Source organism: Dasypus novemcinctus, chromosome 19, assembly GCF_030445035.2.
Source record: "Dasypus novemcinctus isolate mDasNov1 chromosome 19, mDasNov1.1.hap2, whole genome shotgun sequence".
In the NCBI taxonomy this organism is placed as follows: domain Eukaryota; kingdom Metazoa; phylum Chordata; class Mammalia; order Cingulata; family Dasypodidae; genus Dasypus; species Dasypus novemcinctus.
This window is the reverse complement of record NC_080691.1, coordinates 33717299-33734711: the sequence shown is the minus strand read 5'-3', so window position 1 is coordinate 33734711 and position 17413 is coordinate 33717299. Positions and strand designations below refer to the sequence as shown.

Here is a 17413-nt window from a genome sequence, read left to right as displayed (position 1 = left end):
GGCCCACAAAAGCAGAGTTGAAGGGGTCAGCGAGACCAGGGCGGTGGCTCAGGGAGGCGAAGGACCCCGACTTCTCCCCTCCTGGCGGCGACCTCCAGCCCAGCCCCTCACCTGGCTCCGCAGCTCCTTCTCCAGTTGCCGGTAGTCGTTGTTCCAGACCAGGAGGTGCAGAGGGAAGTGGCTGCTGGCGTCGTGGGCCGAAGACATGGCGAGGAGACCGCAGCCGGGCCCTCGCCGCCCGCTCGCCAGAAATCTCAGCACCCGCGGGGTCTCCGGCGCCCGGCCGGCGAGAGAACGAGGCGGGCGAGCGAGGGGCGCGGTGCGCGGCCGCACGGCCTAGCGGGCCGGGTGCGGGGTGCGCAGGAGGTCGGGGTCGCGGGCCGGGACGGGGACGGGGTCGGCCGCGCCCACCCCGCGCCCCGCCGCGCTCCCGCCCGCGCTGACAGCTTCCGAACCGACTTCTGGGGCCGAACTGTCCCAAACAGGGAAGTGCGGGGAGCGAACCACTGCGCGCTGCAGGAGGGGGACCGAAGCCTGGGGCCCGGCCGGCTGTCCGCCCAAGCCCTTCCACCTCCAATTCCACACCAGAAAACCAAACACCATCTTCTAAAAGGAGGTGCAATTCCCTGCCTTGGCCCAGGATCTTGATAAAGAAACTCGGTCTGTTCGTCACTAGCCTCTTTCCCCCTGCTCTAGGGGCCCAAGGTGGTCCGGCCCACAACTGGGCAGCTTCCATTGGCTCTGAGGTCAGGGGGTGTCAGGAGGGGCCTGGACCAAACCATTCGGGCTACCTTGCAGCCTTTTTGGACCAGGGCAGATGTTTCTATGATTTGTCAGAAGCCATTTTAAAAGTGGGCAACACTAAACAATTTTTAAAGCGACAACTATTAGCCCTGGAAAAGTGACATATAATATTTGCATAATAAGAGCATAGTTCTAGCTCAGGGTTTCTGGATCTCGACACATTTTTGGACTGAATAATTCTTTGTTATAGAGCCCGTCCTGTGCTTTGTAGGATATTGAGCAACATCCCCGACCTCCTTGCCAGTAGCCTCCAAAAATACCTCCAAAAATGTCTCCAGACATTGCCAAATGTCTCCTGGGGGACTAAAATCGCCCACCTTCAGAACTACTGTCTATCTGAAATCCAAACTTGGTTGTGATTCAAAAGTTACCTGTGGTGCATTAATGCAGCGTGTTAATAATAGGGTGGTATATGGGAACTTTATTTTATACATGATTTTTCCGTAAACCTACAACTTTTCTAAGGAAAGAAACTGTGATGGTAGTTTATTCCACAGGAGTGTCATTTGTTTTCTAAGCTAACCATTTAGATTTGGGATTATGGCTGAAAGGACTCATATATTATACCCACACTTTACCATGACCTGCAAAGAGGAAGTTCGTCCTTGCATTTCAATCTCAGATACTATACCTCCTTGACTCAATAAAGAACCAGGTCAACTTATAGCTCCTCACCAGCCTGAGCTTCTACAACTAGGTGACATAGCCGGGCAAAGTTATTCATTGGACTCCTAAAAGCATCCTCTGCTCTCCCTGCCTGTGCACATTCAGCTTTCCAGATGCCGGCATCAACAGCTGTTCAAGAATTCTGGGCTAATCCGTTCTCCATAGTATTGAGCCCAGATGATCTGTGAGTCGGGGAACCCATAGGAAACAGGAGCCTCAAGAGAGCACCCATAGATTTTTACTGCGGAATGTGCGGGAACTTTGTGGTTATTCCCACATCACATATTTACCAAACTGGAGAGAGGGACCACAGACCAGTGCTTCTGAGGCCTCTTCAAGGACTTCTTGCAACTTAATCTTCATTAAGTTGCCTCATGTAACTTATTCTTCATTCTCTCCATCATCCCATGTTTATTGACCATCTCTCCTATGACTTTAGTCTGAAGACTCCACAATGGCAGAGACCACCTCTGTTTTGTTTACCAGACACCTGGCCCAAAACAGGTGTCTAATATTTGCTGAATGGACATCATAATCTTGTTTACATGGAACACATACAGTAAATATTCATTAGCATTTGGGCCACATCTATTCTTCACACTAACTAATCTCATTTCATTGTGTTTATGTCACACCATCCTATAAATAAGTCTCGTTCCCTATTCTTATTCTCAAATTCCAAATATATGAAGAAAAGCAGTGCTTAAAAAAATAATACCAGTAATAATAGTAGCTATTATCTATTGAGGGTTACCTGTGAGGCAGGCACAACACACTTTTCCATAAATTATTACATTTGTCCTTGATCAGTGTGGGGTCTGCATGTACTCCAGAAAAGCAGATCCTTAAAGTTAACAGATTCCTTGGGTGTGGACCCATTATAATTCAAATATTTTGATGAGGCTGTTTCGGTTAAGATGTGACTCACCTTATTCAGAATAAGTGTATATTCTTACTACAATTCTTTATAACGGGATGAATGCAGAGAGAAAAAAGCCACGGAAGCAAAAAGCTGAAAGCAAGGGAAACTGGAAAAGAGAGAAACCAGAGATGCCACCCACGTGCCTTCCCAAGTTACAAAACAGTTCAGGATCTCTGGCAGGTTTTCATGAACAAAGCATTGTCTTGCTGATGTCTTGATTTGGATATTTCATGACCTCAAAACTGTAAGCTACTATACTAACAAATCCCCCTTGTGAAAAGCCAACCCATTTTATGGTATCTGTTTCACCAGCCTAGCAAACTAAAACCACCAGATAATAAATATTTAGGTTTTGTGCGTCAGGTACTTCTGTTAAATAGTCTTCTTTCTCTTCTTCCTCCTATTTCTTCTTGCAACCCTTTAAAAATGTAAAATCCATTCATAGGTAGCAAGCCATACAGAAACAAATCATGGGCTGTATAATACAGTATTCTATTATGCAAATGAGATTAAAACTGCAATCTAGGGAAACGGACTTGGCCCAAAGGATAGGGCCTCCACCTACCACATGGGAGGTCCGCAGTTCAAACCCCGGGCCTCCTTGACCCGTGTGGAGCTGGCCCACACGCAGTGCTGATGCGCGCAAGGAGTGCCGTGCCACGCAGGGGTGTCCCCCGCGTAGGGGAGCCCCACGCGCAAGGAGTGCGCCCCTTAAGGAGAGCCGCCCAGCGTGAAAGAAAATGCAGCCTGCCCAAGAATGGCGCCGCACACACGGAGAGCTCACACAAGAAGATGACGCAACAAAAAAGAAACACAGATTCCCGGTGCCGCTGATAAGGGTAAAGGCGGTCACAGGAGAACACACAGCGAATGGACAGAGAGCAGACAATTGGGGGGCAGGGGAGGAGAGAGAAATAAATAAAAAATAAATCTTAAAAAAAACCCACTGCAATCTAGCAGAGTGGGTGTAGCTCAGTGGTTGAGGACTTGCTTCCCATGTACCTGGTCATGGGTTCAATCCTCTGTACCTCCTTAAAAGACAACAACACTGCAATCTAAAAAAGGAAACATCTAACATGTTTTGTATTTTACTTATATTATTGATCTACCGCGGTAGAATGTAAGCTCCATAAGGACTGGAAATTTTGTCTGCTTTGCTCACTGCTGTTTCTCTAGTTTCTGGAATAGTGTGCGGTGCATAGTAGGTGTTCAATAAATACTTGTTGAATGAATGAATGAACAAACGACCTTGGCCAAAGGCACAGTAAGTGACTTGGTCACTTGTTGTGTCAGGAACGTTGTGGCTGCAGCGCTCTGGTCACTAGATTTTTCTGCTTCCCCTGCTATTAACCTTATTTCTGCTGGCAGGAGAAATAAGGAAGACGGTGCTAGGGGAGACACTTGCCCTTACTAAAGATGGCGATAAGGCAGCGTGCCCTTTCCGACCACGTGACCTTCTGTCGCCGATGGGCACCGCCCCGCGCCTGCGTGCTGCGCTACTTCTCGGAGGCGCTGAGGGGAGAGGCGCCACCGCCAGCGCTGCCGCAGGGACCCGTTAAGCGGAAGCGCTGCTTCCGCCGCCGCCTTCGCTGTCCCGGGGCCCCTAGTTCCCGGCGCGTGGGAGGCGGGAGCCATGTCGAAGCGGCTCCGAAGCAGCGAGGTGTGCGCTGACTGCAGCGGGCCGGGTGAGTTGCACCGGCCGGGCCCGCTCCCTTTACTTTCTTGGCCGGGACCCCTGCCCCCGGGCCGCTCCCTCGGGTCGGGCAGGTCCCCGCCGCCGAGCCCCGCGCCTCTCGGCCGTGGTCGCAGCGAGGGAGGACCGAGGGCGGCCCTGGGACAGGGCCTGTCCCGGGCCTGTCAGAGCGGGACAGGGAGGCAGCCGCCGCCCTCCGGTCCTTCCCTTGCATTCCCTCTCGGCCTCCACCCCCTTTCTCTTCCTCTGCATCCAAGACTGGCCTTCGAGGCGGCAGGGGCCGGGGCTGAGTCCTCTCCCCCAACAGGAAGGGGCTTGGGCAAGCCACAGGAAAACTAATTACCGAAGTAAACTGCGAATGTCCCCGGCTGCGGCCCCCCAAGCTGCAGGTGTCACCTGCCACCCGGACCCTCTCCTGGCAAGGGCTCCCTATCTGGTGGGAGACACTCGGAGCTTCCTTCTCTGAGACAAGTCAAGAGGCCCCTGGGCAGATGACTTCCTGGCTCTTGACATACTGCTGCCACTCCACCGGGGAGAATCCAGGACATTGGGGTCTTACAAAGACAGCCAGCGTTTAGGAGGCAGTGCATGTCTCAAGTTTTAGGAACTGAGCAGCCTGAGTTCAAACTAGATTTTGCCAAGTGACCTTGGACTGATGACTTCATTTGGCCGAGCCTCGATTTCCTCATTTTTCTGATGGGGAAAATTGGGAGTACTGCACTCAGTGGTTGAGAAGATTCAATGAGTATTCTTACGATCCTCTAATTTTTTTTCTTTTTTGCATTATGTATTTAGTACAGAATCCTTGTAGTCTCTTAAAACTAGATTTGAATTCCTAAATCATACTTTACAGCGTACCAAATAAACATGCAGTCACTGGCAATATACACATTTGGGTATTATTCAGGCACTGTAGGCATGTGAGAATATTAAAAGGCCAAAACCATTTCCACCAATATGCAGTTTTTCAGATTTGGCCTTTCAGATTTGTCTTAGTAATTGGAACTGAATTGACAGGTCTCTATAGTTAGATTATTATATGCTATTTTCAGCGCATGGATTTATCTGCTTGTTTGAGGTAATCAAAAGTAAGATGGCTTTCTTGGCACACTAGCCCCCAATAAACAATGCTAATGAAATCATAAACACCAGTTTTTTTTTGCAACTCTTGTGAACTTCTACTTGTGATTTGGAAGTTGAGACTGATTTTAAATAGTACTAAGATAACTCAAACCTTGTGTGTTTGTAGCATGGCCTGTATAGTGCAAGGAGGGCTACTAGTTTTCCTTAGAAGATAGGGAGAGGGGTTAAATGGGTTTAAAAAGTGGTGTCTCATAAACCAATTTAGAGTGAATGATACAAACTGCGTTTTTATTCTCTAAAAAATGTTACTTGTTCCACTTCCTTCTTTTCTTGCCTGTTTTCAGTTGAACTTTCTCAGATGTGTTTGATTCACATGTGTCTAGCTTCAAACTTCCTCTTAGAATGAGTATTCTTTACTTCTCGATAGCTGTTATAAGGCAGAAGAGTTGCTGCTCCATTGCCACCCTAAAGACTACCTTGCACTTCAGCATTTTGTGCATTTCTGAACATTTTCCCTTCCATTGTATCGTTTTAGTTGTTGTTTCATCTGCCTAGTCTACAGAGACTGAGTCACTTCCTTCCTGTTTTGAGTATAATTAGGCTACCTTGAAATGTTCTGTGAACTTGAGCAGCTAGGAATTTATGCTGCCTTTTCTGCAAAGTCCTAGTAAAAGAGTTACCTTTCTGGTTAGGAACCCCTTTGAGAATCTGATGAATGCAAAGCCCTGACTTCCTAGAAAATGCATGTATACTCACTCTCTCACACAGAATTTTGCTTAGGATTTCTCAGTGGAGTCACAACCCATTTATGTTGTCCATTGAACCCTGGTTAAGAAGCCCTGACGTAAAACATCCAAATAAACTGGAAGGGTTTCGCCCAATCTCGTTCATACAAACTTGGTTTTGACTTTACTATGTTGTGAAATTCTAATATTCTTTCCATGGAATTCTGATCCATGATATTAAAGTGATTGAGAACCTTGCTTGAGGTGTGTTAAGTCCTTGCTATCTTGGTGCTATTTAATTTCCTCCAAGAATACTGTGAATCCTCTGGGTGATAGGTAAAAATCAAAACTATGCTTCAAAACAAATAGTCTTTTTTTAGTCACCAGTAGTAGTACCACATTGCAAAAAGCAATGTTGCTATGTATCTTTTTAGCGATCCCTCATCTTGATTTTTACAATCTTTGCTTTTTAGGATGGTGTAGTAATATTGAGAGTGTTATACTTTATTAAATTATTTTATTTCTGTTTTTGTTTTAGGGCAAACATTTAACCATGATCACTGCTTAAATATTTCACTTGTTTATTTTAATGAATCTAGTTTGTTTTAAAATACTCTGAAGTGCAATTACCTAAAAAAATCTATGGCACCTACCTCTATAAACAAGTGTCACTATAGTAGTACAGAGTTCGTGTATAACAATCTATGTTTTCAAGTACTTTTCCTAATGATCATAAATTTCAGTGGGTTCTTGAAGATACCTGAATGGTGCTTAGAAAACAGTTTAGAAAATATAGAACAGCTAACATCACTGAGCACTTGCTGTATATCTGATACTTTAGTTCTTTTCTACCAAGATGTAGGTGTTATATTCCCATATGACCCGTGGTCAGAATGCTCAAAGAAATAACTTGCCCAAGGTGATTGTGCAAGAAGTGGCAGAGTTGGGGTTCAGACCCTGGCCTGCTCCAGAGCCAACCCCCTTTTTTTTTTTCCCATGGAGGCATTTTATTTGCATATATGTTTTACATTCCTAGAAAAAGAATCCCAGGATTTTTCCTCCTGTGTGTTTTTGCCTTGCTTCCTCATGGTCCATGATGCCAGCTAAGGTCATCAATACAATGAAACCAAATTGACAGGATGGGAGCAGATGATTCTGCCATTTTTCTAGGTCTTTGAGTTGCACGTCAAATCTTGGGCTCATCACACCACACTTGTTTAACCTCCCTCTGAGGTTCACAACAATTTTCCCAGCTCTGTGATCATCACTGATTTCAAATTCGCCAATGTGACCATGCTTCATCATCACAGTTAGAAACCTGACCATGATTTTGGAGCACGGCCTGGCGTTTGCCTCTTGGCATTGTCGATGCTCTTGAGAGCGTCAGCCAGGACGTTCATGCACACCATTGTGGCGGCACAGAAACGTGGCGGAAAGAGCCCACCCCTCTTACCACTGTTCTCCCAAACTCCCAGAGTTGGTCCTTGATTGAAATATCATAACTTTTCTTTACATGGTTTGTAAGGGTTTGAATAAATTGTTGAAAGCGGTAAAGATGCTTGTGGACATTCAAGAATTGTTAAAATATAGGGAAACGAACTTTGGCTCAGTGGTTAGGGCATCCGTCTACCATATGGGAGGTCCGCGGTTCAAACCCCGGGCCTCCTTGACCCGTGTGGAGCTGGCCATGCGCAGTGCTGATGCGCGCAAGGAGTGCCGTGCCACGCAAGGGTGTCCCCCGTGTGGGGGAGCCCCACGCGCAAGGAGTGCGCCCGTGAGGAGAGCCGCCCAGCGTGAAAAGAAAGAGCAGCCTTCCCAGGAATGGCACCGCCCACACTTCCCATGCCGCTGACGACAACAGAAGCAGACAAAGAAACAAGACGCAGCAAATAGACACCAAGAACAGACAACCAGGGGAGGGGGGAAAATTAAATAAATAAATAAATCTTTTTTTTAAAAAAAGAATTGTTAAAATATAATCTTTAGACCAGGCAGTTGAGTGGCACCTGTTGTCACCCCATTCTGTGTCTGATGAAATGTAGATCTTCCTTTATTTGGATTTCTAAGTATTCAGTTTACTTACCCAGATCCATCTTGCTTGCCACTTGTGAATTAGTCCTTGTTTCCAAGGCTATCTAATAAAGTTCTCTGAGACTTCATAGGAGAAGAATATTGCACACACACCAAAAATATTACCCGTTTTTTATTTTACATCTTCACCTCTGTGAAACCACTGTTATTGAAGTGTAATTTTTTTCAGATGAGTAGGAGGGTTGGACTCAGTGAGTAGTTTATTTGAAATAACTAACGGGTATCATAGGAGGCCAGGTTTCCCAGTCTGTCCTCAGAACCACAGCAGCTGAGCAATTTTATAGTTTGTCACTCACAGCTTTCTCCTAAGCATGTGGGCATGCAGATTTGTAGATTAGGGTAGCAGTGTTTTCGCATTTTACCTCAGGTAATGTTCTGCTGCTAACTCACTGTCAAAACTGTATTATCTGGCCATTTGTGGAGATGGATTTGAAGTGATTCATCTGTACCGCCCCTTCAGTTTGCTTCTTTTACATTGAATGAAAGAGCATCCTAGTGGGGTAGATCCACATTAGGACGACAAACTGTGGCCCTGAACCAGAAGAGAGATAACTAGGGATTCAAGTAAGGTTTTTAGTATCAGTTAACATGGTGTGTAATCGGCCAAGATGGGTGGTGTCATCAGACAAGATCACCACCTTGATATGTTTCCTGGCATATTAAGACAACAGAAATTCCTTTAAAAAAAAAAAAACCTCAAGCCTCTGATATCTTTTGCCATCTGGCAGTGTGGTAACCCCTCACCTCTGGGATTTCATTCTTCTTTCCAGATCCTTCCTGGGCATCAGTTAATAGGGGAACTTTTATATGTGATGAGTGCTGCAGTGTCCATCGGAGTCTGGGGCGCCACATCTCTCAAGTAAGGCATCTAAAACACACACCGTGGCCTCCAACATTGCTTCAGGTAAAGGATAAGAATTTTTCTCACAGTTTGTTGTTTAAGTTTTTAGGGCTTACTGTTTTAGCAACTAAAATTTCTTCTAGTATTCTTCTTAAGTCTCTCAAAAATGTTTGACTAGTATTTGAGTAGAAGGGCTGAACTAATCAATGCTATATGTATATTTTATTTGCACTGAATTCATCATTTAAGATTTCTCCCTCCTAACATTAATCTGATCTCAGAAGCTCAATGACAGATAGACAGACAGACAGACAGATGGTCAGGCATTAAAATTTCTTTATAATATTTTCCTACTGACTTTCTAAAATGTCACTAGAAATTATTTTTAAATAGTCCATGTTTTCCACTTTTCATGATGAATGTTTCTGAAAGCCACTGCCTTAGAAACTTTTATTAATATCCTTATTCCTGAGTACCTGCAAATATTTTTGGGAGATTTTTTTCTGCTTTCATACAAACATGAACTGGGATTTCTCAAATTTCTGAAACATCTAAGTTTTCTTAAAGTTCTTTTGAGTAGTCAGAGACCAAATTAAGTTAACATGTTTTGGTTGAGTATCTGATGCCCTGCTAATTGTTAGGTGGACTTTTTGGTTTATTTCAAGTCAAATGTATTATCACTTATGTTTCTATTTTGGAATACACATTCTTCAAGTTCTGCTGGAACTCAGAATTGAGCATGTGTTTCACCTGCATTTGTCTTGAGTGCACATTTTGCTAAAAACTATAGCAGCTGCCTCTATGAGCAAGTGGGTTTGGACTGATGTGAAAATATCCCCACTAATGTTAAAAACAGTTGGGGCCAGGTTGCCATGTCAGAAACTGCTTTGAAATGAAATTGGGAGATACGGCTTTTTTTATTTAATAAGTGTTTTGTGAATTTTATTGCTATAAAGGATGTATAGCACACAATTTACAAATAATATTAAAATGAATAACATTTTATCGTAAATGCCATCTAACATCTAGAGTCTCAGAATTTTTTTTTTAGATTTATTTTTTATTTATTTCTCTCCCCTTCCCCCCCATTGTCTGCTCTCTGTGTCCATTCACTGCGTATTCTTCTGTGTCTGCTTGCATTCTTGTCATGTGGCACCAGGAAACTCTGTTGCTTTTTGTTGTTGTTGCATCATCTTGCTGTGTCAGCTCTCCATGTGTGCAGCGCCATTCCTGGGCGAGCGGCACTTTATTCGTGTAGGGCGGCTCTCCTTGCAGGGTGTACTCCTTGTGCGTGGGGCACTCCTACACGGGGGACACCCCTGTGTGGCAGGGCATTCCTTGTGCATGGCAGCATTGTATGGGGGCCAGCTCACCACACAGGTCAGGAAGCCCTGGGTATCAAACCCTGGACCCTCCATATGGTAAGCAGACACTCTATCAGTTGAGCCACAACCACTTCCCCACAGAATGTTTTTGTTGATTTTTGCTGAACCCTATATCCATAGCAATTGATGAACAAGTGTCATTTTGACATGAATGTTTGGCATTTCTGTTTATATTCATGAGTATGATGAAAGGGAAGTAACTAAGATATAAGTCAGAACTTGACTCATTTATTAATGATGTGACTTCTTTGTAGAATTAGATAATAGGCCCTCCTTAGGCCTCCAGTACTTTTTTTTTTAGTAATATATTTTTTAATTAAAATTGTACACTTGCAAAACAATCATACATAACATGCAGAATTCCCATACATCACCCTTCCACCAACACTTGGTATTGTTATGGAACATGTGTTACAGATTATGAAAGAATATCATCAAAATATTACTACTATCTGTGGTCCATAGCTTACACTTAGTATGTTTTTTTCATACCCCCCCGTTATTAATGCCATGTATTAGTATTGTCCGTTTGTTACAATTCATGAAAGAATGCTTTCACATTTATACTGTGAACCATAGTCCATCACCCACTACCACAGGATTCACTGTGTTATACAGTCCCACGCCTGGTACAATCCATCCAGAATGTACACTCAGTGGCTCTCACTTTCATCACAGACTTATGCAGTCATCACTTGAGTAAATTTTTAGACGTTTTCCTTCATACAAAAAAAAAATCCCATACCCCCCTATTATTGACCTTTAGCACTGATGCAGTATCTTCTTTGACAATGATGCATGAATATTAAAATTTTGCTATTAACTATAATCTGTAAGTTACATTAATTGTATTTTTCCTACGCATCACCATATTCTTTCCACATTGTAATAGTGACATACATTTGTTCTAGTTCATAGAAGAACATTCTTGTATTTGTACTCTTAACTACAAAAACTACAATCCTCATCCACCCCAGGTTCCTATGTTATTCAGTCCCTAGATTATCCTGTAGCTTTCTTTCAACTGACGTTTAAGTCCCCAGACTACCCCTTTCAGCCACAATCCGATTTATAAACCAGCTGTGTTAGTTATGCTCACTATAATGTGTTACCATCCACTCTATCCGTTTCCACACTTTTACAGTCAAGCTAATTGAGAATTCTATATACACTAAGCATCAGTACCCTTTCTCAGCCCTCATCTTATCTCCTAGTAACCTATACTCTGGATTTTAACTCTATGTGCTTATTCTTTGTATTTAGTTTATATTAGTGAGACCATGCAATTTTTGTCCATTTGTGTCTGACTTATTTCATTCATCATAATGTCCTCAGGGTTCATCCATATTGTCTACATTGGGAAATACATTTTTTTAATAACTTTTGCTTGAAAGTGAGTGTTTACTGCTCCCAGGTCTGTCTTTACAAAGCCTGATTATATTATAGATCTGCAAAAAGTCCAGACATGAGTAGTTTAAAATGGCAGGGTTGATCCTAAAGCAACAATTCCTAAAGCAATATTACGTGAACCACCGGTGGTACTCAAGACAGATGTAGGTAATACTCAAATATTTATTTTAATAGTTGCATTATTTTAATGTGTGTAAGAAAAAATATAGCATATCAAAGCATAATTGCTGGTAAAGTTTTAAAAAGTGAATGTACTTAAAGTGAACAACCAAGTGATTGGTATAAGTGGTACACAGATTAAGAGTCTTGAAAATAATATTTGATCAAGCTTCGGAGACACTGCCCTAAAGTATCTTAAGTGTTCTTCCTTCATAATTTATAAGAATAATATAATCAAACCTGTTTAGGTATGTCGCCATCCTTCTGGTCAAACTGGAGTCTTGCGTGCAGGTTCATCTTTTCCCATTCTAAAACCGGAAAACAATGATGTGATATCTTAGTCACACTAGTGTTTGTGGTGTGGCTTTGTTTTTCCCGATTCAGTCACTGATTCTCGTCAGTGATTTGTGGCAAGAAATTAAAAGGTGGTTTTCTACTGCTTGATTGTAGATGGTTGAAACCTTATATAATAATGGTGCTAATTCTATATGGGAGCATTCGTTGCTGGATCCTGCCTCTATTATGAGTGGAAGACGAAAAGCTAATCCACAGGATAAAGTACAGTGAGTGGAACGTTTATAAATACTTTTATTTCTTTATAACCAACGGGGCCCACTGAAAGGAGTGCAGCTATTTTTGACTAGCCTCCACAAGGCAGAGGAGTTTGTGACCCCAGTTGTGCTTTGGGCTCCTTGCTGTTAATGCTGAAGGAGCATGGTTACCCAGCACAACTAAATGGTTTCTCCAGGTTGATACCAAGGCTCAGAGGCTGTTGATGTAATTAGGCTTAAAGTTGGATGCTCAAAGAAGGGGCAGTCAGACCAGAAATCTAGGTTCTGGGCCCCAGTCTGCCTGATGCCTCACCTGTAAAATGGGACTGAATGTTGCTTTCTCAAGGTTGCTGGGTCAATTAAGAAAATTACATAGAGAAGAAAGATGCTATAAAAAGCAGGTGTTCTGCCATCCTGGCCTTTGTCATGACTAGCACACATTGTTAGACTGCAGGTCTTCAAGAGCACTGAAACTTATTTCAGTGCTGTTCATTATATTCTCTAGTGGGGGATGGGGGTCACTTCCTCTTCTTTTCGCAGTGAGAAAGAATGGGGAATGTCGTATCTGAACTGCAAGTGAACTGTTTTCTTTTTTGTTTTCAAATCAGTCCCAATAAAGCAGAATTCATCAGAGCCAAGTATCAGATGTTAGCATTTGTCCATCGCTTGCCCTGCCGAGATGACGATAGTGTGACTGCCAAAGATCTTAGTAAGGTGGGTTGCACCTTTAAAAATATGTAAAAGAGCAGGGTGGAAAAAAAAAAAAACCTTCAAGAAAAGAAGAAAAGGGGGAGAAAATTTCATTTATGATCCCTGAATAATTAATAATAGCTTTTGTGCAATAGGTTTCCTCTTTAATCTTAAATCAAATGGCAGCCATTCCTGTTAGTGGAGGTACAAGGGCAGAGAGGAAAAATAAGTCTCTAGAAAACTATTTGTTTTTGGTTTTTTCCCATCAGATATGGGTTTAAAATTTTATTTCTATAAGCTTTTTGGTTCATTTGCCTAACTTTGAAATAGGAACTGTTTGAGAATTTGTTTCTAGAAGGGACTAGAAACTTGTCAGGACAATTGTTTGTTCCTAGTAAGGACTAGAAAAAGCACCAGAGGAAGAAGGGGAATTTATTCAGGTTTCTGGATTGCATAGTGAGTAGGATCTTCAGAAAGCAAGGTGTAACTCAAAACTGTGGTTTATGTGGAATGGTTTATGGTATTTGTAAAAATGAACATACAGTTTTCTTTATGTGGCCCTTACTATGTTTTTGAGAGCTACCATAGGAAATGTGTATTTTTATTTTCAAAGCACTGCTTTTGAAAACTGCTCACACAAAGCATGGACACTCACATTCAGTAAGACTTGGTTGCAGATGTTAGAGTGGCTTTCTCCATTCCCAGGATAAGGGTTATTGCATTTTGGACAATTCTAGGTTAGATTTTAAGGAAGGCACCTCGTTTTCTGAATGAGTAAGAGCTCTTCTGCTATTGTACAGGATTTAGTATACCACAGTCCTGTTTCCCACCTAAAGGCTTCATTAAAACATTGTAGAGGAGTGGGTGTTGCTCAGTGGTTGAGTGCCTGCTTCCCATGTACGGGGCCCCAGGTTCAATCCCCAGTACCTACTTAAAAAAAAAAATTTGTGCATAGGCCAAGAACAGTGTTATAGAGAGTGTACAGTATAAGGCAGACTCCTGTAGCTTACACAGGGTGGAATTAGAAGCCCTGAAGTCTTTGGTTCAATAGCAACAACTGAAAATGGAAGCGGTGTTTCTTGATCATTTCCTACATACCAGACTCATTGTTAGGCACTCCATTAATTATATAACTGAATCCTCACAGTAACTCTGTGGGCAGATGACTTTATTTTTGCCATTTTAGAGATGGGGAAACTGAGACTCAGAGAGCTTCCAGAACTTTCTCAAGGCCGTGCAGCTTGAAAAGGGGTGGGGTTTGAAAGATTTCAGAGTCTTACTCAACCACACCTCTTCATACTGCCTCTCACTCAAATTCTGGTTGTGCCACTCCCTTGGACAAGTCACATATTTGGGCAGGTCAGCCTTCACAGCCCCAGTTTCTTTATCAGTAAAATGGGCCTGACCCCTTATAGCCCCAGGGTGGTAGTGACTAGCAAGGGTGGACCTACTTCATCACCTTACTAAGCCAAATAGAGATGACTTATGACTATTGTGATGTATATTATAAATGCTCTGCCAGCTGCTGTAATGCATCATTCTTGCTGTTTTTAACAAATATTCTTTGTGTGTGGTGTGTTTTTCAGCAACTCCATTCAAGTGTGAGAACAGGTAATCTTGAAACCTGTTTGAGGCTGTTATCTTTAGGAGCACAAGCCAACTTCTTTCACCCTGTAAGAAAGCATGAATTGATTCATATATTAAATTGAAACTAAGTGGGTTGTGTTCGTGTAGCTTTGAGTTTATTTAATTTGCTTTTGTCTACTTTTCATTAATGATTCTTAGGAAAAAGGAAACACCCCACTCCATGTTGCCTCTAAAGCAGGGCAGATTTTACAGGCTGAATTATTGGCAGTGTATGGAGCAGACCCAGGCACACAAGATTCTAGTGGGAAAACTCCTGTTGATTATGCCAGGTAAGGGAGCTAGAAATTCTTGTCTCTCTTCTCTGTTGGGGATTATTTATGTTACACGTGATTCATTGCTGAGTGGCTAAATTGTGGACAGCCAGCATGTAACTGCTTTATAGATTTACATACTGTTATTTTACAGATGAAGACATTTCAAATGCATATAATCTCAGAGCCTGGCAAGTCAGGAAAGGATGGAATCATAAGCCAGTCTGCCTAGCTTCTAGTTTCTTACTTGTTCTTTAAACTCAGTGGCTTTTAAGCCATTATCAGAGTCCAAATCAAGTATCAAGAATTGCTGAGGGAAGTGACTGTGGCTCAAGCAACTGAGCTCCCATTTACCATACAGAGGACCCAGGTTCAGTCCCCGAGACCTCCTGGTTGAAAAAAAAAAGAACCGTCCCATACCTGCTCAGTCTGGAAAGGCACTGGCCCTCTTGCACAGCAAAGCAACACACCAAAAAGATGATGGCACAACCAGATAGAAAAGAAAAAAAAAATTGCTGCACCCACTCTTTAGTTTTTTAATACTCTTAGTTATCATTTGAACTTAAAAGCAAAGCCATAGGATAGACATGTGATTATTCAAGTCTGGGTAAAATGTTCATTGCACATTTTAGGTCATGGACATCAGGGTGTGTATTCTAAGATTCTTTAATTTTTTTCTTTGTTTGAAAATTTTTAACTATGAAATGTTGAAAAATAAATCCATTGGTTAGTCTTTTTTTTTTTTTTTTTTTAAGATTTATTTCTTTCTCTCCCCTTCCCCCTAGTTGTCTGCTCTTTTTGTTCTTCTGTGTCCTCTTGCATTATCAGGCGGCACTGGGAAACTGTCTCTTTTTTGTTGCGTCATCTTGCTGCATCAGCTCTGTGTGTGTGTGACGCCACTCCTGGGTGGGCTGTGTTTTTTTCATGCAGGGAGGCTTTCCCTGCCATGTGCACTCCTTGCACATGGGGGCCCCCTTTGCCGGGGTGTCCCACGTGGCATGGCACTCCTTGCGTGTGGCAGCACTGTGCATGGGCCAGCTCATCACACGGGTCAGGAGGCCCTGGGGATTGAATGCTGGACCCTCCATATGGTAGGTGGATGCTCTATCATTTGAGCCATGTCTGCTTCCCCATAGGTTAGTCTTTAATATCACTTCAGTGACTGATGATTAATCTTTCTTTTTTCAAATTAATTTAATTAATTATGAAGCACTGTGCACTCTGTTTCATAGAGGAAAAAGTGGTGAAACAGCAAAGCTCTTTCCTCTCAGAGATGATGCATAAACACAGAAAAGAGTTAAATGAGGCAAGGTGGTGTGTGATTTGTTGCCAAAATGAATAATTGATCTTAAGGGTCCAATCATTGTGGCCCAAATCATTAAGAAATTTCTTTAGATTGTTTTTATTTTTATTTATTTATTTTTTTTATTTGTTTCTCTCCCGTTCCCTGCCCTGCCCCGCCCCAGCCCAGTTGTCTGTTCTCTGTGTCCATTTGCTGCGTGTTTTTCTTTGTCCGCTTCTGTTGTCAGCGGCATGGGAATCTGTGTCTTTTTGTTGCATCATCTTGTTATGTCAGCTCTCCATGTGTGCGGCGCCATTCCTGGGCAGGCTGAACTTTCTTTCGCACTGGGCGGCTTTCCTTATGGGGCGCATTCCTTGCACGTGGGGATCCCCCTACGTGGGGAACACCCCTGCATGGCATGGCACTCCTTGCACACATCAGCACTGCGCGTGGGCCAGCTCCACACTGGTCAAGGAGGCCCGGGGTTTGAACCGTGGACTTCCCATATGGTAGACGGACGCCCTAACCACTGGGCGAAGTCCGCTTCCCCCCTATATTTCTTTAAATTGATTGTGATATATTTAGTACTTGCATTGGTACTGATTTAAGGTTCTTTTTCTTAATATTGTAGTGTCTTTTTGGAATTCAGAGGATGGAGTGTAGCAGTTTGATATACCTATGAATTCCAAAAATAAATACTGGATTTTGTTTGTAAACTGGTCTGTACCTGAGCATGATTAAATTATGATTAGGGGGTGGTGGGTGGGGACTCACAGATAGAAGACATGGCAAAGGACGGTGTTGGATGGATTTGTTTGTTTGTTTTTAAAGATTTATTTATTTATATCTCTCCCCAGTTGTCTGTTCTCTGAGTCTGTTCTCTGTGTCTATTTGCTGTGTCTTCTTTGTCTGCTTCTGTTGTTGTCAGCGGCATGGGAATCTGTGTTTCTTTTTTTTTTTTTTTAAAGATTTATTTTTATTTAATTCCCCTCCCCTCCCCTGGTTGTCTGTTTTCTGTGTCTTTTTGCTGCGTCTTGTTTCTCTGTCCGCTTCTGTTGTCGTCAGCGGCACGGGAAGTGTGGGCGGCGCCATTCCTGGGCAGGCTGCTCCCTCCTTCGCGCTGGGCGGCTCTCCTTATGGGTGCACTCCTTGCGCGTGGGGCTCCCCTACGCGGGGGACACCCCTGTGTAGCACGGCACTCCTTGCGCGCATC

The 17413-nt window shown here is 43.0% G+C and overlaps 2 protein-coding genes across 14 annotated transcripts in view; one reads left to right on the top strand and one right to left on the bottom strand.

Moving 5' to 3' along the window:
* The window catches only part of ANKRD13A (ankyrin repeat domain 13A), a 55432-nt gene extending 54976 nt beyond the window's left edge, over positions 1–456 (bottom strand). The window contains exon 1 of the mRNA XM_058281551.2: positions 112–456. Coding sequence (XP_058137534.1) covers positions 112–207 — 96 coding nt within the window. The 5' untranslated portion in view covers positions 208–456. The remainder of the gene's footprint in view (positions 1–111) is intronic.
* Positions 457–3869: 3413 nt separating this feature from the next.
* GIT2 (GIT ArfGAP 2) overlaps positions 3870–17413 on the top strand; it is a 62550-nt gene continuing 49006 nt past the window's right edge. For 9 of the 13 annotated variants that reach the window (XR_011646521.1, XM_058281550.2, XM_058281548.2 and 6 more), the window contains exons 1-6: positions 3870–4077; positions 8755–8888; positions 12230–12342; positions 12939–13044; positions 14607–14693; positions 14806–14936. Coding sequence is in view for 12 of the 13 variants with exons in the window: in XM_058281550.2 (XP_058137533.1) it covers positions 4026–4077; positions 8755–8888; positions 12230–12342; positions 12939–13044; positions 14607–14693; positions 14806–14936 (623 nt within the window). In the remaining variant the exon portion in view is untranslated. The remainder of the gene's footprint in view (positions 4078–8754; positions 8889–12229; positions 12343–12938; positions 13045–14606; positions 14694–14805; positions 14937–17413) is intronic. The other 4 variants (XM_058281547.2, XM_058281542.1, XM_058281544.1 and 1 more) reach the window with 1 other exon arrangement.